General features: G+C 51.1%; 1 protein-coding gene across 4 annotated transcripts in view; it reads left to right on the forward strand.

Annotated features, from left to right (window-relative positions):
- Positions 1 to 22,877, forward strand: part of MYO18B (myosin XVIIIB) — a 285,693-nt gene that overhangs the window by 4,824 nt on the left and 257,992 nt on the right. For all 4 annotated transcript variants that reach the window (XM_032256699.1, XM_032256702.1, XM_032256700.1 and 1 more), the window contains exons 2-7: positions 10,228 to 10,379; positions 12,155 to 12,313; positions 16,170 to 17,480; positions 17,898 to 17,964; positions 18,719 to 18,831; positions 20,747 to 20,923. In XM_032256699.1, the coding sequence (XP_032112590.1) occupies positions 10,341 to 10,379; positions 12,155 to 12,313; positions 16,170 to 17,480; positions 17,898 to 17,964; positions 18,719 to 18,831; positions 20,747 to 20,923 (1,866 nt within the window). In that variant the 5' untranslated portion in view covers positions 10,228 to 10,340. The remainder of the gene's footprint in view (positions 1 to 10,227; positions 10,380 to 12,154; positions 12,314 to 16,169; positions 17,481 to 17,897; positions 17,965 to 18,718; positions 18,832 to 20,746; positions 20,924 to 22,877) is intronic.

Raw genomic sequence — 22,877 nt, forward strand, 5'->3', positions numbered from 1 at the left:
TTGCCTGAACCCAGGAGGCGGGGGTTGCGTGAAGCGGAGGTGCCCCCATGCACCTCCAGCCGGGGAAAAATGAGGGAAACTCCGTCAAAAAAAAAAAAAAAAAAAAAGAAAACTCCCAGGAGACAGTGACCATTGTTCTGAAGACACTGGGAAAAGGCTGAAGGCTACAGATGAGAAAACTGAGGGGCAGGTGTCATCCTTTCAGTTGGAAAAGGGGTTAACCTCTTTGTGTGTTGTTCCAGAGAATGAACTGAGGCCAGTGTGTGGCTGGCCTGGGGAGGTAGCTCTCTAAGAAGGGAGAAAAGGCTTGAGATTTAACTCACTGGGACGTGAGGACCTTGGTTCTGCTATTGCAGCTGTAGGACTTTGAGAAAGTCAGTCCCCTCCCTGGTCCGTGGATGCTGGGATATAGGCGAAGTAGGTTTTATGGCTTCCCGGGGCCTTTTGGAGCTCTGGTTCCAAAGAAGAAACACAATTAGAGCAGACTCCAAATGTCCTGTGTATTAGTGAGCTCCCTGTCAATAAACACGACCGAGAGTGAACTCACTCACTGACTCTCTATCCAGGAAACTCCTTGTGATGTGAGCTGGGTCTGTGGGGTTTCTCCACCTGTAAAGGCCCCAGGTTCTGATGCTAAGGGTCAATTCTGGAAGCCTCCACACCTGCTGCCCTCTTCCTGCCATTCTTCCTCATCTCCCCACCCCACCCGCTTTTCTCTTCCCTCCTCCCCCTGTCAACCACCCTGCCCTTGTTTCTCATTCATCCCTCTCCCCTTTCTCACCTTCATGTGTATCGCTGTGAGTGTGGCCTGAATCCTTGGCTGTAGCTGGCTGTGGGCCACCCTTCTCCTGATGAGGGAGAGGATCTGCGTGCTGGGCAAAGTCCCTTTTCATTACTGCCTGGCTCTTCAGCCACCAGACTCCAGGCTTGGATAAAGTAGGCTGAACCTTGTATGAATCACGAGTCTCTTGTCTATTTAGCCTGCGGACAGCAATATGTAGCACTTATGCACCATTCCCTCCTTCCACGCCCAGGGCAGACATTAATAATCGATCAGAACACCCTTCGTCCACTGAGCCCAGATAAAAGCTCAGAGTCCTTCCCATGTAACCCGCCAAGCAGCCACTGTCTGTCTATCAGGATTGATATGTGGGCTAAAACCTACTTCTCCTTCTTGGGGTAAGGCAGTGGTAAAGTCAGGGCTACAGTAGGGTGCAGAGGGCTCACTCCAGTGGGGCCATTTGAGGAGTAAGTCAGCAAATGACAGCCCACAGCCAGATCCATCTCTCTGCCTGCTTTTAAAAAGAAAGTCAAATTGAAACAGCCATACCCATTCATGTCTGTACTAAGTGTGGCTGCTTTTGAACTGCAAGGGTAGAGCTGAGTCATTGTAACAGAGAAGCTACAGCCCCCAGTGCTCAAAAGGTTTACTATCTGGTGCTTTTCAGAAAAAATTTGCTGCCGCCTCCCTTCAGGGAAGCTGCAGCTCTTTGAGGACAGCAAGAGTGGAGCTGTTACTTTTTCTGGGCCTGAAGTGTCAGAGGAGGGAGTGCTGCCACTACAGGAGAGGGCAGAGAGTGGAGATAGATGGAAGGCGTCTTTGGAAGAGGGAGGCAGGTAACCTAGGGCCGTCCAGGAGGAGAGCGAAGACACAGATGCCCTCTGATCTCCCACTGGAGGATGACTCCCATTGGAAGAGTCCACAGGGTCGGCATACAGACATAAAGGAAGGTAGAAGAGAGGGAGGGGGAACCTGAAGGTGGCGTCTGCAGTTCTCCCAGCATCCTTTTCTCCCTCTGTGCCTGGCCTCTGATATGTCCATCAGAGAAACCAGGTATCAGGCAGCCAGATCATTCCTGCTGAGCAACTAAGCTCCACGCTGGTGTTCTCGGGGGCCAGCCCCTCTGCCTGCCTCCAGGAACGTGTGGTACAGCTGAGGGATTACATGCCTACACTCACCAACCAGACTGTGAGCAAGACAGGATTCTTTTTTATTATTATTTAAAGACATTTATTTAGCGTCTAATATTTTATTTATTTTTATTGTTATACTTCAAGTTCTGGGGTATGTATGCAGAACGTGCAGGTTTATTATGTAGGCATACACGTGCCGTGGTGGTTTGCTGCATCCATCACCCCGTCATCTACGTTAGGTATTTCTCCTAGTGCTGTCCCTCCCCTAGCCACCCCACCAACAGGCCCCAGTGTGTGATGTTCCCCTCCCTGTGTCCATGGGTTCTCACTGTTCAACACCCACTTATGAGTGAGAACATGCGACGTTTGGTTTTCTGTTCTTGTGTTAGTTTGCTGAGAATGATGGTTTCCAGCTTCACCCATGTCCCTGCAAAGGACATGAGCGAATCCTTTTTTATGGCTGCATAGTATTCCATGGTGTATATGTGCCACATTTTCTTTATCCAGTCTATCATTGATGGGCATTTGGGTTGGTTCCAAGTCTTTGCTATTGTGAGCAGTGCCGCAATAAACATACATACCCATGTGTTTTGACAATAGAATGATTTTACAATCCTTTCGGTTTAGATCCAGTAATGAGATTGCTGGGCAAGACAGAATTCTAAAAGAAGATGGAATTGATAAAGAACCAAATAGTGCCCTAAGTCTTGTGGCCAGTGGAGGGGAGCTCAGGTGACAAGGGGCAGTTGTGTAGAGGCTGCAGGAGGCTGTCAGAGTCCTGCAGGGTGACGTCGGCTGGCACCCTCAGGCATGGTGTCACAGAGGATAGTGGCTCCACAGGCACATGAATGATGGCGGAGTCAGAGCTAAGAGTGGGAAGGAAATAGTTTTTATTGAGAAGCTGCTGTGTGCCACGCACAGTGGTGGTCCATGCGGGAAGCCAATGTACTGAGGTGGCTGCCAGCACAGCCTCTAAAGTCAGACCATCTGGGTCCAAGAATCAGCCCCATCACCTCCTGGCTGGGTGCAGGACACATCCCCTCCCTCTGCCTGAGTGTCCTGAGGTAGAGTTCCTCGGAGAAGCCACCTCTTCAGGTGGAAAGAGTAAATGGTGTGATCTACTTACGTCCTCAGCATTGAGTAATGCAGAAATTCTAGTGGTACCATTATCCATAGCCCTGATTCTGTTGTGTCCCCTGCTGCAAGGAAGGAAGGGCAGAAATCTGAGAGTAGAACAGAAAAAATACAGGGATTTAGGCACTCAGGTATCTTCATCTCCTCCTGTGTGACCGTGATCCAATTTGCCAACCTCCCTGATCCCAACCACAACACACCCTTTGCTACGACTAACACCAAACAGATGCTAAGTAAATATCAGTGCCCCCTGCACACCCTGCCCTACCCCTGAATGTACCTACTTGAGCCAGCTTCCTAGGGTTCCACAACTTGCCACCAGGACATAGGGCACCTCTGACCCTTGCCAAGCCAAGGCTCAGAGGTGTCCTATGTCCACCTTACAGATTGGTCTTCTGTTATCACTGATGTGGAGGTGTGATGGGAAGCTGAGCATGTGTGGGAGGAGTCAGACACACCTGGGGACAAGTCTCCCCTTGGCTGTCTTGTTGGAGGACCTCAGACAAGTGTCTCAACCTCTCCGAGTCTCTGTCCTGTGGGAGTGATGCCAACTATTGCGGGAATGAAATGTGATCGTGGTTTGTAATATAATCCAATTCCGGTCCTGTAAAAATTGAAGGGTCACGGAGGCAGTTTAGGAGTAAGGGTCTGTATCGGCGCTTGGCACACGGTTGGTTTTTCCCTAAGTGTTTGTGCTGGGTCCTGGGCTGGGGTCTTCAGGCCAGTTTTAATCGTGGAGTCAAGAGAAAGTGAAAATCTGATTGAGAGAAGTTACTAGGGATCCAGCACATGCTTAACGCGTGGGCATCCTCCCATCGCACGGCTGAGAAAACTGAGGCTCAGAGAGCTCCCTGGGGTCTCAAAGGATGTGAACTCAGGCCATGATAACCATGCTTCCCGTTACGTGTGGATGCAGACAGCACAGGGGGCATCAGAAATCTCTGCCCATAGACTTGCTGCTCTGTCCCTTCTCGGGCACATTTCTAACCATTCATTCATTCACCTACGTATTCATTAGAGAAATATTTAATTTTAATTTTATTTTAATTAGTTAATTTTTTTGGAGACAGAGTCTGTCACTGCTACTTGGACTGGAGAGCAGCGGCATGATCACAGCTCGTTGTAGCCTTGAACTCCTGGGCTCAAGTGATCCTCCTGCCTCAGTCTCCCACATAGCTGTGACCGCAAGTGTCTGCCACTACACCTGGCTAATTAAAAAAAAATTTTTTTAGACATGGGGTCTCACTAGGTTGCCCAGGCTCTTCTCGAACTGTTGGCTTCCAGGGATCCTCCTGCTTTGGTTTCTGGAAGTTGGTATTTCGGGTGTGATCCATTGTGCCTATACTGACAGATGTTGATTGAAAGCTAAGTATGTGTTAGGCTCTGGGACTACAGAAGTGAACAGAACACTTGTAGGGGCTGTGTTCCGAGGAGGGAAGGGGTGGGATGGGGAGTTAAGCTGCAGTTTAAATAGGGGGTGAGCACAGGCTCATCGAGAAGACTTTAAGTAGGTGAAGATGTGAGCCATGAAGGAAGAGCATTTGAGGCAGAGGGAACAGCACGTGCAAAGGCCTTGAGGTGGGAATGTGCCTGGGTGGGCGTATCCTGGAGGTCAGTGCAATCGACAGGAAGGATGGAAGGGGAGAGGTGCTAGGGCTGGTGGCCACCGTGGGGGCGCTACAAAGACTTGGGAATTTATTCTATGAGGCAGGTGCCATGTTGCAGGGGACATTGCGGGGTGTTGGGGGAAGGCTTGAGGATCCCATGGGACCACTCAGATCCAGTATGTGTACGTGGAACAGTTTCAAGTCATCTGCTGGTTTGGGGGTTGCCTTTCCTCTCCCCAGCCTCTCTCCCCTCTAAGGGCAGACTTGAGACTTGACATCATGAATTCCAAGGGTCTATGGCCGCCTCATGGGCTTAAAACAGCAGCTGATGAGGCAGGTGTGTGTGTGGGGCCTGGACTGGAGTGTGGCGATAAGAACATTTGCTTAAATTAAGGCTTGACAAAGCCTCCTCGGAGGAACTGGCTCCCGGCCTTGGGTCAGTGGAGCTGGCCCAGGGCCTCTGAGAGGCAGGACGTGGGGGTGAGGCCCCGCATGGAGTTCCCTCACATTGTCCCCTTCTGCTAAGGCCCTCTGGGTAGGCTGGCAGCTCCACGGCTAAGGACAGCCCCTATGACAGCCAGGATTCCCCCTGGAGCCCAAAGCTGAGGGTGATTCTTGGGAAGCGGCCACTGACGTGGCCAGGCCTGGGCTGGATGGGAAGGCGGGTGGTGGCGGCCAAGGCAACCACCTCACGTCAGGACTATTTATAACGCGGGCTTTGCTCCTTGGTCATGGAGCCTGTGAATCACCCGGCGGCCTCACCGGTGTCTCCCAAGGGGACCGGAGGGGAGGGCGTCTTTCCTTCCCTCCCTTCCCCCGGCCCCTCTCCCCTTTTGCCCACTCTCCCAGCTTCTGGTGCCTTTACAAGCTGGAGAGCTAATCTCGTTTGGATGTCTGTTCCCTCCAAATCTCATGTTGAAATGTCATCCCCAGTGTTGGAGGTGGGACCTGGTGGGAGGTGTTTGGGTCATGGAGGCGGGTCCCTCATGAATGACTCGATGCCCACCCTGGGTTAATCAGTGAGTCCTTACTTTATTTGTTCACGTGAAAGCCTTATTTAAAACAAGTCTGGTACCTCCCTCCGCTCTCTCTTGCTCCCTTTCTCATCATGGGATGCCAGCTCCCCTTCCCCTTCTGCTGTGATTGGAAGCTCCCTGAGGTCTCAGCAGATGCAGGTCCTGGTGCGTGTTTCTTGTACAGCCTGCAGCACTGTGAGACAATTAAACTTTTTTCTTTATAACTTACCCAGTCTTAGATATTCCTTTATAGCAAGACAAGACAGACTAATACAAAGGCCCATCCTATGGGAAAATTTCTCTTTTTCTTTTCTTCTTTCTTCTTCTTCTTCTTTTTTTTTTTTTTTTGTTGAGACGGAGTCTCGTTCTGTTGCCCAGGCTGGAGTGCAGTGGCGCGATCTCAGCTCACTGCAATCTCCACTTCTCGGGCAATTCACCTGCTTTTATTCAGGCGATTCTCCTGCCTCAGCCTCCCGAGTAGCTGGGACTACAGGTGCACGCCACCACGTCTGCCTGATTTTGGTAATTTTTAGTAGAGGTGGGTTTTCACTGTGTTAGCTAGGATGGTCTCGATCTCCTGACCTCGTGATCTGCCCACCTCGGCCTCCCAAAGTGCTGGGATTACAGGTGTGAGCCACTGCTCCTGGCCTGTGGGAGATTTTTTCTTAAGGTAAAGACTTGGCTGTTAGCACTTGGACATGTTTCTGTTCCTTCTTGGATCTTTGTATTCTGAAATTTCCTTCCTGCAGGGCTGCATAGGAATGCTGAGGTCTTAGCTAGTGACATGCTGAGAGGCGTGGAATGACCAGCTCCCCGAATAAAAGCCCTGATTCGTAGCATTTGCCAATTTGTGTGGTGTAAACGTTCCCATGGCTGCCATCAAGCTGTGAATTGGGCTTTGCTGAGTGCAGAGTCGGAAAGAGATGTTCACCGTGGACTCTCAGGGGATGACGAGTGATGGCTTCGTCACAGCAGCGGGGCCCAGCCACGGCCCTTGGCCTCACCAGCTTCCAGGATGTGAAGCTGCCTAAGCAGCCTGCATCCCATCATCTCAAAAATGTACCAGTTTTCTGTATGGGGAGCATTTCATGTCCTCCTTCTAGCTATTTGAAACTATGTATTACTATTGGCTGGGCACGGTGGCTCACGCCTGTAATCCCAGCACTTTGGGAGGCTGAGGCAGGTGGATCACTTGAGGCCAGGAGTTTAAGGACAGCTTGGCCAACATGGCGAAACCCCATCTCTACTGAAAATACAAAAATTAGCTGAGCATGGTGGCACATGCCTTTGATCCCAGCTACTTGGAAGGCTGAGACAGGAGAATCACTTCCATCCAGCAGGCGGAGGTTGCAGTGAGCCGAGATCGCACCACTGCACTCCAGCCTAGGCAACGGAGCAAGACTCTGTCTCAAACAACAACAAAAAAAAAACCACAAAAAACAAAAAAACTATATAATATTATTTTTAACTGTAGTCATCATGCAATCCTATAGAACACTAGAACTCACAAAAGCTTAACATACACCTCTTACATGGCATACCATTCTACTGTAGGTATTTATTCAGGAGAATGAAAATGCACGCCCATTCGAGACTTTTGCATAATAATTCATAGCGGTTTTCTTTATAATAGCCACCTTCTTCTGATCAAGTCACTGAAGGTAGCTACTTCCAGCCTTAGAAGGCCTTAAAGAACTCCTGGTCAGCAGCTGATCTGACAGCTGGGATGGGCGGTGGGCATCTCTCAGGAGGGGTCAGTGAAGCTGGTTTCTCAGAGGGCCAGGCCAACCCAGAGCTAGAAGTGAGAAAATCCAAAGGCAGAAGAAGGAGACATGTCCTCCACTCAAGGCTACTTCTAGGGAGACCTTGGCCTATTTCCTCCCACTTGATTTTCTGCCGGAAGCCTTTTGTGGCGGTGCATTTTGGACGGCTCTGCGTGCGCAGTGTTGTATTCAGATCTTCTTCACTTTGCTGGCCGAGACAAACGCCTTCCAGTGTTCCTGCAAATGTTTCCCAAACAACCCTCGTACACTGCAGGGGGGGGACGTGGAGACAATACAGTCACTGAGGAAGGCAGTTGGAAAGTTTCTTTGTTTTTTTTTTTTCGTTGTTGTGCTTTTGTTTGTTTTTGAGACCGAGTCTCACTCCATCACCCAGGCTGGAGTGCAGTGGTGTGATCTCTGCTCACTGCAGCCTCCGCCTCCCACGTTCAAGCAGTTCTCCCACCTCAGCCTCCTGAGCAGCTGGAACTACAGGCGTCCACCACCACGCCCGGCTAATTTTTGTGTTTTTTAGTAGAGACGAGGTTTCACCTTGTTGGCCAGGCTGGTCTCGAACTCCTGACCTCAGGTGATCCACCCACCTCGGAATCCCAAAAGGTTGGGATTACAGGCGTGAGCCACCTCGCCTGGCCAGAAACTTTCTTTTTTTTTTTTTTTTTTAAATTTAGACATAACGTTATACTACGCAGCAATTTCACTCCAAGGAATCTACATGACTTTGTAGCAATATTATCTACAATGCCCCTAAAGTGGAAACAGTCTAACTGCTCATCACCTTTTGCATGGATTAAGAAAAAAAAAAGCAAAAACCGGTCTATTCATGCAATGGCATGCAATTGGGCAACAGAAAGTAATGAGGGACTGACGCACACAGGAACATGGATGAATGTCAAAAACAGTGAAAAAAGTGAAAGGCGTAAATGACTAAACACTGTATGATTACGGTATAGCGAGTGTCCAAAAAACCGCAAATTTATAGAGACAGTAGATTTGTGGTTACCTGGGGCAGACGGAGAGAACGGCTAGTGACAGAACACGGGCGTGAAGAGTTTTTTTGGGGTGATGAGAATGTTCTAGAGTCAGATTGTGGTGACAGTTGCACAACTCTGTAAATTTATTAAAAATCATCAAATTGACACAAGGGATGAATCTTATGGCATATAAATTATAAATTATATATTTAAAAACAAATACCCAAAGGATTATAAATCGTTCCCATAAAGACACATGCATATGTATGTTTATTGCAGTACCGTTCATACTAGCAAGACTTGGAACCCACCCAAATGCCCGTCAGTGATAGACTGGATAAAGAAAATGTGGCACATATACACCATGGAATACTATGCAGCCCTAAAAAAGGATGAGTTCATGTCTTTTTCAGGGACATGGATGAAGCTGGAAACCATCATTCTCAGCAAACTAATACAGAAACAGAAAACCAAACATCGCATGTTCTCACTCATAAATGGGAGTTGAACAATGAGGACACATGGACACAGGGAGGGGAACATCACACATGGACGGGGACCTGTTGTGGGGGGCTAGGGGAGGGAGAGCATTAGGAGAAATACCTAATGCAGATGATGGGTTGATGGGTGCAGCAAAGCACCATAGCATGTGTATACCTATGTAAGAAGCCTGCACGGTCTGTGCATGTATCCCAGAAGTTAAAGTGTAGTAATAATTAAAAAGTAATATATTTGGCTGGGAAGTAACCGGTGCAAGTAAACAAGGAAACATAATAATTACATGTCAATATAGCAGGTGAAAAATGCTTATTAAATACTCTTTTCGATGGACTTGTCACTGCGAATTGGATGTACTCTAATTTATTGGACAGTCTTTAGTTATCAGACATCGTGTCTGCTCTTTCAATGCTAAATCAACACGGTGATGAAATTTTCTGGTTTTGCATTACTTCCTCAAACTTGTTTCCCAGAAAAGGGCTTTCTAGGTCAAAGTTATGAAAATTTGCTAAGGCTCTCAATGTGATGACAAATTATGTCTCCAAGCGTGGGACAGACTGAGAGCTACGGTTTCCTGCCTTCACCTCATCTTCCAAATATGGAACCAAGTCCTCTCTCGACAAAGAAAACCCCATGAATCATGGTGTTAGACGTTAGAACGGTGCTTTCCCTTGAGGAAATCATGACCAGAAGGGGGCATGAGAGAGTTCCAGGTCTCTGTTGATTTTGGGAGTTGAGGTGTGATTGACATAACAGTAAAATGTCCGATCTTCACTGTACAGCTGGGTAAAGTTTTGCACGTCATATGCTTGTGCAGTCATCCCTCAGATAAAGATACGACGCATTTCCTGAGCCCCACAAAGTTCCCTCGTGCCCCTTTCCAACCCAAAGCGAACAGCTCTTCTGACCTGCATTACCGTAGATTAGATTTGCCTGTTCTCGAACTTCTTATAAATAAAATTATAGTGTTTAAATCTTGATCAGGTGTTAGGTTACTGATGTGTTCTTTCTGGAAGAGCCACTCAGCCATACACTTAGGATCACGTATTTTTCTGATTATATGTTATATCTCAATAAAAGTGTGGAGCCAAGGGGAAGAATATTTCAGGGCACTGTTCGCTCCGTGGCCGGCAGCGTCCTGCCTGACCATCCTCGTGGCAGGGGTAGCTGGCAGTGGCTGTACCTGGCTGTGCCCATTCCCCCATAGGGTCTTGGTTTGTGGTGTTGGCAGAGGTAGGAGCACGGCCGTGCCCGTGAGCTAACCTCTCTCTCTCTCTTCTCTCCCCACTGTGTTCCTGTATGTCAGTCCTGTGTCTATCCAGCTCATGTGCTGTGTGTGTCTGTAAAGCCTCATTCCGTGCTATCTGGCAGGGAGCTGCATCTCATCTCATCATCTCACGGCCCTGGCACTGCCTCAGCATGGCCATCTCATCACGCCTCGCCCTGTGGGAGCAGAAGGAAAGTGACAGTCATGGCTGGGGCTGCAGCCATCTTCAGGGACTGACTCGACCCTCGGGAGACAAATCCAACCTTTCCCACCTTGAGCGGGGAGTCTGACATCAAGCCCATCTTGTAGCATGTGCAATCCTACCTTCAGGCTTCTCCTAGCCAGCTTGGTTAGCCTAGCCATGGCCTTTCCGATCCAGCTGGCCACTGCTGGCTACACCCTTGGCTCCCCCCAGGGCTGCCTGGTCATTTTCTGTTCCAGGTGGTGGTGGGGAAATGAGGGTAGACCAGCTGTCCCAGCTCGATCCTCATGGCAGCTCTGATGAGCGCTGGGGTTTGGATGGGAGGAAGGGCACATGGGGGGCAGGGGCAGAACTCTCAAAGGCCAAGTTTATGTCACAGGGGTGGGTTTCTGTGGTCCCTGCCTTCGGGCACCAGAGAGAACTGGAAATGGGCTCTCCTCCCCCAGATATTCCTTCTTCCCCTTCTGTGTTTTTCATGATTTGCTGTGAAGGGCTGACTCTAAGATGGCTGTTACCTCCTGCACCCCCACTCCACCTTGCGCATGTGATTTGAAGAGTTGGAGGTGGAAGGGTGGGAGGGGAGAAGCTTCTGCCCCCCGGCTGCCTCCTGGCTGCCCCTGCCCCTCCCAGCCTGGTCTGGGGGTAGCAGCTAAAATGGCATTGGAAGCTGCAGAGTGTGCCTTAAACTGTCCCTCACTTATGAAGGGGCTTTCAGTCCCACATCAGGAAGGAAAGAAGGGGAACGTGACATTGATGTGGGCCCCACAGCACGTGCCCCTGCTTCTCTGTTCCTGGGCAGAGGTCTGCATCCACCAGCTCCATCCCAAGGCCTTTCCTAGCTCCCTTGCATTCCCCCTTTACCAGCTGGGCTGCAGACAGCATGTCTTTCCCACACATGCACAGAGGACCTTGATAAGGAGTTTATTTTAAACCAGTATGGAGCTCTTCCATATAAAGCGCTGATGACTCTTTTCTTCTCATGGGCTGTCAGCGATGCAGGCTAAAGACAGGCTTCAGTCGGCCGTAGCCAGTCCCAGGTGTCAGACTCCAAGTCGCTGTGGCCAACAGAGGGGTCTCAGCTGCACCACGAGTCCAGCCGGTGCTGGCCTCGGCCGTATTTCTGGGGGTGAAATGCCAGGGTCCAACCTGCCTGTTATGGGACCCAGTGTTGGAGAGCCCCTGGCTGCCCAGGTCCTGGTTTAAGGACCATCAGGAAGCCACAGCATGGTGTCAGTTGAGTGGGTTGGAGCCGCAAGGTCAGATCCTTATATAGATCATGGCTATCAGCTCTTCCCTATCTCACCACGTTCCTGGTGCACAGTAAGTGATTAACTGATTCATCTATTATATTAACTATAAGCCGAGGGCGACCAGGAGAGTGTGGATGATTCCCTGTGATCCCTTCCTTTCTGGAAACTGGGAAAGCTCAGAGCAGGTCCTCCCAGAAACGGGCGTGTCCCATGGCAAGGAGGGGAACCAGCAGCCTTGACCATGCAAATGACAGTTCCTATCGTCAGGCAGAAATCACCTTGACCCGCAGAATTCCTGGCTGCCCCTGCGTTCCATTTTCATGCGCTGTCTTGGGGACCCCCCCCCCCGAGCCCTGCTGGGCCTCACCTGCTTGGCTGTGGCTTCTCATACATGGGCTTGGTCATGTATGTCCTCCTCGGCCCCCTCCAGGCTCCATCGCACATTTTTTGAAGGCCAGCTTGCTCCTGCTCTTGGACTCACTGAGCTCTCTCCTTCCTTGCTTCTGCAAAACAGATTCGGGAAGAGGACAAGAGCCCTCCGCCGTCCTCGCCCCCTCCCCTTTTCTCTGTCATCCCAGGGGGCTTCATCAAGCAACTGGTCCGGGAGACTGAAAAAGAGGCCAAGGAAGCGAGACAGAGGAAACGGTCAGCTCTCGCCTCTCCAGAACGAGAGGTAAGGGGTTCCCAAGAAGTGGGACCAGATGTCTTTCCATACTCATCATTCTGTCTTGTGAGCTCCTCAGAGTCATTCATTGGTCATCCTGCCTTTGCTCCCGCTCTCCTGGCTTTGAGGCATGTCCTTTATTCAACCTGATCTATGGAGCTCTTATACATCCTTCAAAACCCAGTTCAAATAGCGCATCTCTGGAAAGTTCTCCCATTGCCTTCCTTCCTCTGAATCCTGCTGCACCTTCTATGCCTGTCTTAATTGTGGTTGGTTGGCATAGTATTTACTGGATTATATAAGTTATTTGACTAGGAATTCAGTCCCACATATGCCTGCACCTGTCCAATGAATGACTTTGATGTGTTAGAGGGGTCCTCGAGCAGCTGAACAGCAGCAGCTGCTGAAATACCCCTGCCACGTCTTTGTGGGGGAGGTCAGTGGGGAGGACAGGCTCTGTTCCCACTCTTGCCTGACCTAAGGCATGAGCGGGGGCCAAAGTTGACCCCAGCAGGCTGTTGTTAGGTTACGATGAAATACTACTGTGTGCTGTTTACCACCAGACAATGCTTCTTTGCTGCTTATGGCTCATTTGATACTCGGTGCAGCAATGCAGGTGGGTGGGATTCTACCCATTTATTAGAGATGGAGACTGAGGCCAAAAGAAGTCAAGTGATTTACCCAAGGTCATGTGACCAGATAGAGGCAGAGCAAGGAGGAGATCCTGTGTGTTTTCCTTTCTCACAGGATGCCTGGGAAAGGACCAGTCAGGTGAGTGAGGTGGCCGGGGTGGTGCCACAGACACCTGGGGGGAAAGGGTTTCATGAGATTGTAAGCAGTCCTGGTGTCACTGTGAGCAAGTTAAGAGGCAGAGCTGAGCCATGGATGAGGACAAACTGTCACTGCTGGGCCTGGATGGAGACTCAGAGCCAAGATGCAGGATGGCTCTGAGCCTCAGCCCACAGCAGGTGGCTGGACCGTGGGCCAAGATATTCCTGGGACTGGAGCAAGGGAGCCTCAGGACATGTTCCCACAAGGCAGCAAGCTCTGCTTGGTTCCTGCCAATTTAATTTTCTTGTCCCAATCAATAAATAACTCGGTACACGCTTGCCCTGTCCCAGCACAACTGTTTCATTTGATCCTCACCTAATCCTTGCAAGAAGCTGATAGGATCCATCCCATTTTGCAGGAATGGAAACCAAGACTCGGGAAGGTGACCTGTTTCTCCTAAGGCTACCCAGCCAGTGAGGGACAGGGAGAGGCTGGAATAACACTGGACTGGAAAGTAACCCCTATTGAATGTCAAGGAGATCTAGATTTCTAGCTCTGACCCTGCCACTTTTTGTGGTCCTGGCTCAACCCCTCCCCCTTCTTGGCCTCAGTTTACTCATCTATAAAAATGTGCTATGAGTTTCTTACTGGCCCCAGTGATTCTGGAGATGCTGTTTCCTCTATATGCTAAGAAGGGTGCAGGGCGGGGGGAATAAAGACTTTGATGACTTTGAAGATCCAAAGGAAGAGAATTCATGGGCATATGGGGGTGGGGTGAGAGGAGGCTGGCACTGGTTATCTTGTTTGGCCCACCCCATGTTACTGTCTCCTCTGTGGTGGTTGGTTAAAAGTAAGGTACTGACTTAAACTTTTCAATACGGTGTACACAGTGGTGAGATTTGCCAAGTGCAGTCAATCTCTTTCCAAGGCTGTGCCCTGCCTTGCCCCAGAAGGTCAGGAGGAGCCACTCGGCCGTGGGCTCCGGAGCCGTGATGCTGAGTTCCAGCTGCACCTCATAATCACCCAGGGAGTCACAACCCAGGCCGACTCAATCAGACTCTCTGGGAATAAGGCCAAGGCATTGCAGTTTTTTTCAGTGTCCCAGGAGATTCCAGAGAGCCCTAGAGAGAAAAGGAAGATTATCTAATATGCAGCAGTTGAGGGCACTGGCTTTAGAGTCAGAGAGAACTGGCTTTACATTTCGTCTTTGTAGTTGCGTCACTTTACATCTTTGCCTCTGCTTCTTTGCTTGTAGGATGGGGAGAAGTTCAGAATCTGCCCCAGTTGTTCCTTAGGAGGATTAAGTAGGAGATTTCATGATGGTGATATAGGGCTTATTGCAAGGAAGGTATAAATGATAGGTATTACTATTATCATCATTATTACAAAGATGAAGATGAAGACTTGCTGTGGCATTGTCCACCTAAAACAGTAGAGAGATACCAACAAAAGCCAGAATAAAATGCAGAAGGTGGCCATGCTGTGACTGGTGTACTAGCATAGTGCTCTGGGACTTTGTGCAAACTTGGAACAATTTGAAGTCTTCAGGCGAAGATGTACAGAGGGGAGATAGAGATATTTGAGCTGGGTATAGAAGTGGACAAGTGAAGAGGGGAAAGGGCACTCCAGGCAGTAAGCTCAGCATAGGCAACTGCCTGGAAGCAGGGAAGGTTCAGGTGGGAGAAGAAGCTTGTACAGTTCATACATGAGAACAGGTATGGACAATATGATCAGATTGGAGGCTGGGGTTCCTTGTTGAGGAGTTTGAACATCCAATAGTGGTGCCAAATGATTTTCCTGTAAGCTGTAGGCAACTACCTGAATCTTTTGATTAGGTTTAAAATGGCTGGCAGCAAATTGAAGGGACAGGCTGTGACAATGGCCCAGGTGAGGGATAGCAGACATGGGTTTGGAGAAAGAGACACAGATGTGAAGCTTTGCAGGGTGGAATCAACATGCCCCTGGGACTGGAATGAATGAATGTAAGAGGAGGGTGAGAGTCCCAGATTCCCAGACTTGGGTGTTTGTGAGGCTGTGCTCGTGTTGTCCAAGATGAAAGAACCCAGGCTGGGGATGGTGGTGAAGCAAGACATCAAGGTGGAACTTGCTTTTGAAGTCGAGGTCTTTTTCTGCAGAGATGGAGGTACAGCTGGACTTGTGAGCTCTTCAGGCCACAGCCAGGCTGCTTTGAGGGTGAAGTTCTGAGCAAGGCTAAAATCACAAGGCAGTGAAAAGGCCTGGGAAGGGAGCAGGCAGTGAAAACCCCTTGGGTGTTATGCAGCCACAAATGTCTATGTCAGGCAAGAGTGGAGGACCCCAGGGGCAGAAACCAGGGCCCTCAGCTGCTATGGGGAGTGTGATATGGGGACCAGGGCAGTGGAAGTAGCAGCATCTCAGTGTGTTCCTCTCTCTATGATCTCCAAAGAGCATTTCCACATCTCATCCTGTAAAAGATCTGGATGGTCAGATGGTATCTACCTGTACTAGGGAAAACCGAAGCCCAGAGAGGAGATGGTAGCCCAGATAGAGACAGAGAGAGGAAGTCTAGCTGGGGAGTGTTGGAGCCAAGATGAGAACAGGTCCTCTAGTGACAGGCTCTGAGTCCTTTCCCAGATCCCCTACTGGCCCAGGAAGAATCCAGGCAGAAATAACAACAGTAGTAGCAGCAGCTGCTGTTACTGCGGACACACTATGTGCTGGGCTTAGTTTCTATCTATTATCACAAATTCTCACACCCACCCTGCAACGTAGCCTTTTATCATCCTCATTTTATGATTAAAAAACAGACTCAGAGAGCAGAAGTCATTTAACTAAGGTCACACAGCTACAGAGTGTCAGAGTCAGGAGTTGAACTTGGTTCTGTTGGGCTCCAAAGTCCACTCTCCTTCCTTTCCATCCCTTAATGTTGAGGGGCTGGGCCAAGGTCTAGGGTGTTGGGCTTGGCCATGCCTGTTGGATGTGGAGGTGCTCGAGCATCTGTGGAAGGGTGAATGGAGACGTGAACAACTAGATGAATGAATGAACACGTGAGTGAACAACGAAGCTGTCGGGTCAGCAAGCAGCTATGCAGTCATAGTTGTGGTTTCTCTCCTAGACCCCAGAAATTCCCAGCAGCCAACCCAACAGCAAGTCCAGCAGTGGCAGCAGACCTGGAAGCCAGCAGATCTCTCAGGAAGACCAGTCAAGCTCTCCCGGGAGCTCAAACATTCTGGGCAAGGTGAGCGAGGGGGCCGGCAGCCCTGACCCTGAGCGGATGACCAGCATCAATGGTGAGAAGGCCCAGGAGCTGGGCTCCAGTGCGACACCAGCCAAAAAGACCCCCCCCTTCAAGAGGGGCGTGAGGAGGGGTGATGTATTGTTGATGGTGGCCAAGCTGGACCCGGACTCAGCCAAGCCAGAGAGGACTCATTCCCATGACACTCCCTCTTGCAAAACCCCATCCCCAGCCACAGACCCTGGAAGGGAAAAGAAAGGGGAGACCTCTAGGACTCCTTGTGGCCCCCAGGCCAGCACTGAGATCTTGGCCCCAAAAGCTGAGAAGACCAGAACTGGGGGTCTTGGGGACCCAGGCCAAGGAACAGTGGCACTGAAAAATGGCGAAAAGGGTCAAAGCATTGTGGGGAAAGGGGGTGAGGCTCCCAAGACCACAGAGCTGAAAGAGGGTGAGCTGCAGGGCAAAGACAGCCAGGGGACCAGGCCCCCAGCCCAAGGGCCCGGCGAGGGGGTGCGGGGGGGGACAGCAGAGAAGGACGGAGGGGAGCCCACAAACACGGTGGAGAAGGGGGATGTCTCCAAGGACGTAGGGAGTGAAGGGAAGCATGTTGGGCCCCAAATTCCAGGCAGGAAGTGGGGAGGTTTCCTGGGAAGAAGGAGTAAGTGGGATGGTCCCCAGAAAAAGGACAAAGAAGAGGTGCTCTTAAGTAAGGGAGGGAAGACAGGTGAGCCTCAGACCCAGACGGAGAAGACAAGCCAAGTGCAGGGCAGGCCGGGGGATGATCCGAGAAAGGGAGAGAAAGCAGGTGAGCTTCGGAGCTCAATTGGGAGGGCAGGTGAGTCCCGGGATGAGAAGGAAAAGATGGGGCAACCTCAGAGTAAGTCTGGGAAGCCAGGTGAAGCTCGGAGTCAGATTAAGAAGGGCTGTGAAGACCCAAACGAGGTGGGCACGATGGTGGAGCCACCAGCAGCTGCGGGGAAGGGAGGCTGGCCAGGAAGCCGTGGGCAGGAAGTAGAGGAGCCCTGCTCAAGAGCAGATCACGGGGCTGGTGCCCTGGAGACAGAGCTGGAAGGACTCAGCCAGCCTCCTCTGGAGAAGGATGCAGAAAGGCCTCAGATACCAAAGGATAACCAAGACGGGCTGGCCCCACAGGAGGCAGGCAAAGGAGGCCACAGCAGAGACGCAGACCAGGTGAGGGGGCTGCGGCTCTGGGAGGGGGGAGGGGCAGATGGGGCCCTTCAGAGACAAAGGGGTGGGAAAGATCTGCCCCCAGGGATGGACAAAGGGTGGACAGGGAGTGGGCAGGGAATTGGAGAGGGGTGGCTGGAACTGGGAGGCACCTAGGGGAGATGATGGCACTTCCTTTGTGAGCGGAGATCTTGAGGTTTCCATTGCACCTGCCCTGGGGTGGAATTCCCCACAGAGTGAGAGAAGGTCCCCAAAATGTGAGGTGTCTCCTCATGGCTAACAGGGTGGAGCTTGCTTATGTCACATGACAGCTCTCAAACTTGGGGTGGCACAAAGAGCAGACTGTTAAAAATGCAGATTCCTGGGGCCAGCCATGGAGAAAGGCCAGGCTGGTTTAATTTACGTTGTCTTTGTCCTCAGCCTCCTGAGGACAGATGGTATGAGGCAGAGAAAGTCTGGCTGGCTCAGAAGGACGGATTCACCCTTGGTAAGTAGGGGCCTCAGTACCTTTCGAGGGTGCCCCTACTGCTGCCAATCGTATGTTCCAGGTCCTGATTACACTTCGGGGGTAAGGAGGGGAGAGGAGCAGTGGAGACCGTCTTTCAAAGGCATTTGCGTCTTGATAATGTGTTATTTACCTGTAACTCATTATTTACTTACAATGAGTTATTTACTGCAGCTCATATGTGCACCAAGCACGCTTGCTTCCTATGGCGCTCTTTGAGGAACGCAGAGTCTGGTGCAAGGGGGCCAATAGATTTGATCTCCTGAGCCTACTTTTGTCGATTGGCTGTGGCTGATCGCTGCACTCTACTGAGAAGTGATACTGAGTCCCAGTCCAAACGCAGCTGGGAAGAGGATTGATTAGTGATGTCTGCCATGGGCGCTGGATGGGGAGATGGCAGCTTGCATGCCATCATCTGCCATTCCAGGTCTGTGTATGAGATAGGTCAGTGTACACAACTATCTGGGTGCCCACTCTGTGCCTGGCACTGTGCCAGCTGGTGAAAGCCTAAGGTGAGTCAGACTTAGCCTGGATTTAGAGGATTTGGGGTCACAACTTAGAAAGCTCCATGCAAAAGACCCCCAAATGGAGAAGATGCAGCCTCTTTCTGACCTGTCCTAAGTCTCCTCCCAAGCTTGCTGGCCCCGCTCAGAGTCTCTTCTTTCCCCTCTTCCCCTCCCACCCCCTCTTCCTTTCCCACCCCATCCCCTTCCACCTTCTCTCTCTGGGATGCCAGCTACGGTGCTAAAGCCAGATGAGGGAACAGCAGACTTGCCAGCAGGAAGGGTGAGACTTTGCATCGATGCTGACAAAACCGTCACTGAGGTGGATGAGGAGCATGTCCATAGGGTAAGTCCCCTGTCCTGCTGCCCACCAGTTCCATACCCTCCTTCCCCACCCCTGCAAGGGGCTTCCTTGTACCTGACTACAAATACCATCTTGGCTTGATGCCCTGGAGTGAGTTATAGTGAAGAACCCCACTGAACTCATTGCCCTACTGGAGGGATACTGTTAGGGGGTCATTCACTCTGTCCTGTGATTTCCCTTAATGAGGACGCATCAAGGGACATGTTTGTCAGGTCTTGGTACTGGGAGTTCTTCTGATAGACCCAAGAAAATGACAGCTTTTTATTTTATAAATATTGGAAATCATACTACAGAGCATGTTTCTGTTTTCACTCTGGCTGCCAGGGAACTCAGAGCCAAATTTGCTGCTCGCCATTAAGCATAGTCTAGATTCTAATGGCCTATATTTTGGCATCAAAGTTTCTTTCATCTTTGCTCTTTAAATTGCTTTGAATACCTTTTTCTTGCGCACCATAAATCCTTTTCAGGACAAGTCACAGTGTAATGATAGAAAAAAAAGGTTCTGTCATGCCCTTTCCACCCCTCACAGCCTGCTAACTTAGAAGGGGTTCATCTCGTTGTTCATCTGCATTCCTTTCTGCTCCTCCTCTGCCCACCTCAGGCTTCCTCTCCTGCGCTGGGAATTTCCAGAGGCTCAGTGGCCTTGCAAGAAAGGCCGATCCGTGAGAGGGCTCAAGCTTGGCCCAAACCCCTGAGTACTAGGTTCAGAAAAGTCCCTGGAGCTGGAAAGCATGATAGGATGCCTCTTAGAATAGATGTCTCAGGGCGCAGCTCCACACACCCCTCGCTTCTAAGGGTCCGGGCGGTTTCCTGGGAGTCCGTGCATGATGAGCTACGCGACCAACCAGGTGGTCTGGTCATTGGTCTCCACTGCTGGGTATCATGGAGTGGACTGAGAGCTTCCCCATAAGAGCCAGAAGAGGAGAGCGACTCAGGAAGTGCTTTGAACGTTGTCAAGTCTGTCTTGGGAGCGTCTCCCCTCACAGTGCACTGGGGGCTGGACCACAGCGAAGGGGGGTGCGTGGTAGGCTGCACAAAGGGCAAGGAGAAGGGGTGGTCCTGTTTTCTCCGCAGGGCTTCATTGCTTCCCGTCCAGAGTCCCTGTGCTCTGTTCTGGTCTCTGGCACATGGCTCTCAAGAGAAGGGCTCAGTGTGTGTGTGTATGTGTGTGTGTGTCAGTGTGTGTGTATCAGTGTGTGTGTATGTATGTCAGTGTGTGTGTGTATGTCAGTGTGTATGTGTGTCAGTGTGTATGTGTGTCAGTGTGTATGTGTGTATATGTGTGTGTGTGTCAGTGTGTATGTGTGTATATATCTATGGGGGTGTATGTATGTGTGTCTGTGAGTATGTGTGTGGTGTATCAGTGTGTATGCGAGTGTGTCTGGGTGTATGTGTGGATGTGTCTGAATATGTGTGTGCATGTGTGGATGTGTGTCTGTGTGTGTGTCAATGTGTGTGTCAGTGTGTGTATATGTATGTCAGTGTGTATGTGTGTCAGTATGTGTATGTGTGTATATGTGTGTGTGTCAGTGTGTATGTGTGTGTATGTCTATGGGGGTGTGAGTATGTATGTGTGTCTGTGTGTATGTGTGTGGTGTATCAGTGTGTATGTGAGTGTGTCTGGGTGTATGTGTGGATGTGTCTGAATATGTGTGTGCATGTATGTATGTGTGTGAATGTGTGTATGCGTGTATGTGAGTGTATGTGTGTGTATATGTGTGTGGTATGTGTGTGTGTGTGTGTGGGTGTGAGTATGTGTGTGTCTGAATGTGTATGTGTGCATGTGTATGTGTGAGTGTGAATGCGTGTGTGTGTGTGAATGTGTGTGAGAGTGTGTGCTTGTGTGTGTGTTAGGGGCCCAGGAAGCCAGACGAGATGCTATGTGATGATTTCACAGGCCAACCCTCCTGAGCTGGACCAGGCCGAGGACCTGGCCTCTCTCATCAGTGTCAACGAATCCAGTGTCCTGAACACGCTTCTGCAGCGCCACAGGGCTCAGCTGCCACACACGTGCACGGGGCCTGATCTGATCGTCCTCCAGCCCCGGGGGCCCTCGGTGCCCTCCTCAGGGAAGGTGAGGTGGGACCATGGGCCGCAGGGTTGGGGAGCTGAGGGCAGGAGGGGGTGGGGAATCCCCCTGCGTCTGAGGTGGCAGCAGAACCAGCAGAGCTCCCAGTCCACCTCTCTGCAAGCAGCATCCTTCTCGTGGCACTGTGGGTATCCTGCGGTGTGGACCATGAGATTCCCCCATTCCCTGGGGTTGGGTGGGGGGGGGGGAAGATCAGTCGCCATTAGGACAGAAACCACAGCATTAAATATCACAAGAATAACGAAAGAAAATACTGAATGAGTATTAACTCCACCAGGCAGTGCTTCATGCACCTTCATGTGTAAACTCAGCTCATTCTCACAGATCCAGCTGAAAACACAGGTACTGTTACTAGCCCATTTTACAGATGGGAAGAGCCGGCCCGGCCAGGTGCACACTAAACTCTCAGGGCGGGCGAGCAGAGGAGCCGGGAACAGCCAGGGCCCCGCGCTCCTGCGTGCTCTTCATCCCATGCTGGACTCTCAGGAGGCCCGAGCGCCCACATCAACGGGGAAACAGATGTTTCAGTTGTGCTTTGATTTTTTTTTTCCCTCGGAAGTGTAGAAAAGTCCCATTTGTGTCGCGATGGACAAGAGCAAAGGAAATCTTTAAGCGCCACCTTGTGGACGCACGAGGCACCTCACAGTCACTGAAGCGCAGCCCCTTCATTCATTCATTCAGTCCATAGCGACTGAGCTGTCATCCTAGAGGGTCTCCTACTGGGCCGAGCCCAGGCAGCAGGGAAGATGCCGGGCGAGCACGCCTGCCCTCTAGGAAGAAAAGACAGGCCCTCAACAAAGGAGGTGGGAGAGGTTGGAAGAAGCCAGAACAGAGCTGCGTGGCTTCTCAGGATGATCAGCCTGGCTTTGTCTCTGAAAGGGATGGCAGCTACTGGGGATTTTTCTTTATTTTTTATGAACCAGGCAGCCTCCCGAGGCAGAGTAGGCTTAGAGAGAGTCCCTACTGGGGTTTTAAGCAGAGCAGTGACGTGCGTGTCTTAGGTGGTAAAAGGATGCCTTTGGCTGCTGGGTGGAGGACAGGTGGGAAGAGGCTCGGTGGAGGCAGGGAGGCCTGCCGGAGGTGAGACATCTTACCTGTGCGCTCTTCTGGGGACTCATTGGGAAGTGACAAGCCCCTAGGACACCTGGTGTCTAGGAAAGATCATGATGCCTCTTCTGGTTTCCATGTTCTCCTCTGCCAATTGGGGATGAAAAGCCACTCTTGCCCTCTGGAGCCCCGTAGGACAAACACATCTCTAATCCCTGAACAATGCTAAATCCATTAAAGGGGATATAAGGGGAGATAGTGGTCCTGTTCCCCTCTCTCCAAGATGGTTCTCCTCCAGAGTGCCCCACACCACCCCTTAACTCACTCCCCGGGCTTCTCCCACACAGCTATCCATGGTCAAGGGCCTGGGAGGACCTCAGAAGCTCTGGGTGGGCCAGAGGTTGGCACGTGCCCTCTCCCCTCCTTGTGGTGAGTGCCTAGGCTTCTGTTACTGCAGCCCAGGGCCTCTGAGCTGTCCAATGGCCTGGTGACTCCTCTGGCTCCCTGGAAATCGCTGGAAGGGACGTTTTCATAGGCCCTGATAGCAAGCAGCCCATCACTCACCGTCCCGGACTGAGGCATCAGAACTTAGGCAAAAGTGCTAACAGGTGCAGGCATTGCTACACACCCTGAAGGTAGATCCACCTACCTGCCTTCCTCGCCCTGGGATGGGGTCCAGCACTGGTCCCCACCCTTCCCTCATGCCTTCCTGACTGCCACGCTGAAACCCACAAACACCTCCTGTCCTCAGGCTGGATCAACCTCTGATTCCCCATGTGGCCACCAGGTGGCAGCACAGGTCTGCAGTGAGGCCGAGACCACCTAGAGGATGGGCTGGTGGGGTCTGGGCGGCACTGGGGGGGGTCTCTCTCACTGGGGGGCTAGCCCCCAC

This window comes from Sapajus apella, unplaced genomic scaffold (genome assembly GCF_009761245.1).
Source record: "Sapajus apella isolate SASKATOON/1434 unplaced genomic scaffold, GSC_monkey_1.0 scaffold95, whole genome shotgun sequence".
Classification (NCBI taxonomy): domain Eukaryota; kingdom Metazoa; phylum Chordata; class Mammalia; order Primates; family Cebidae; genus Sapajus; species Sapajus apella.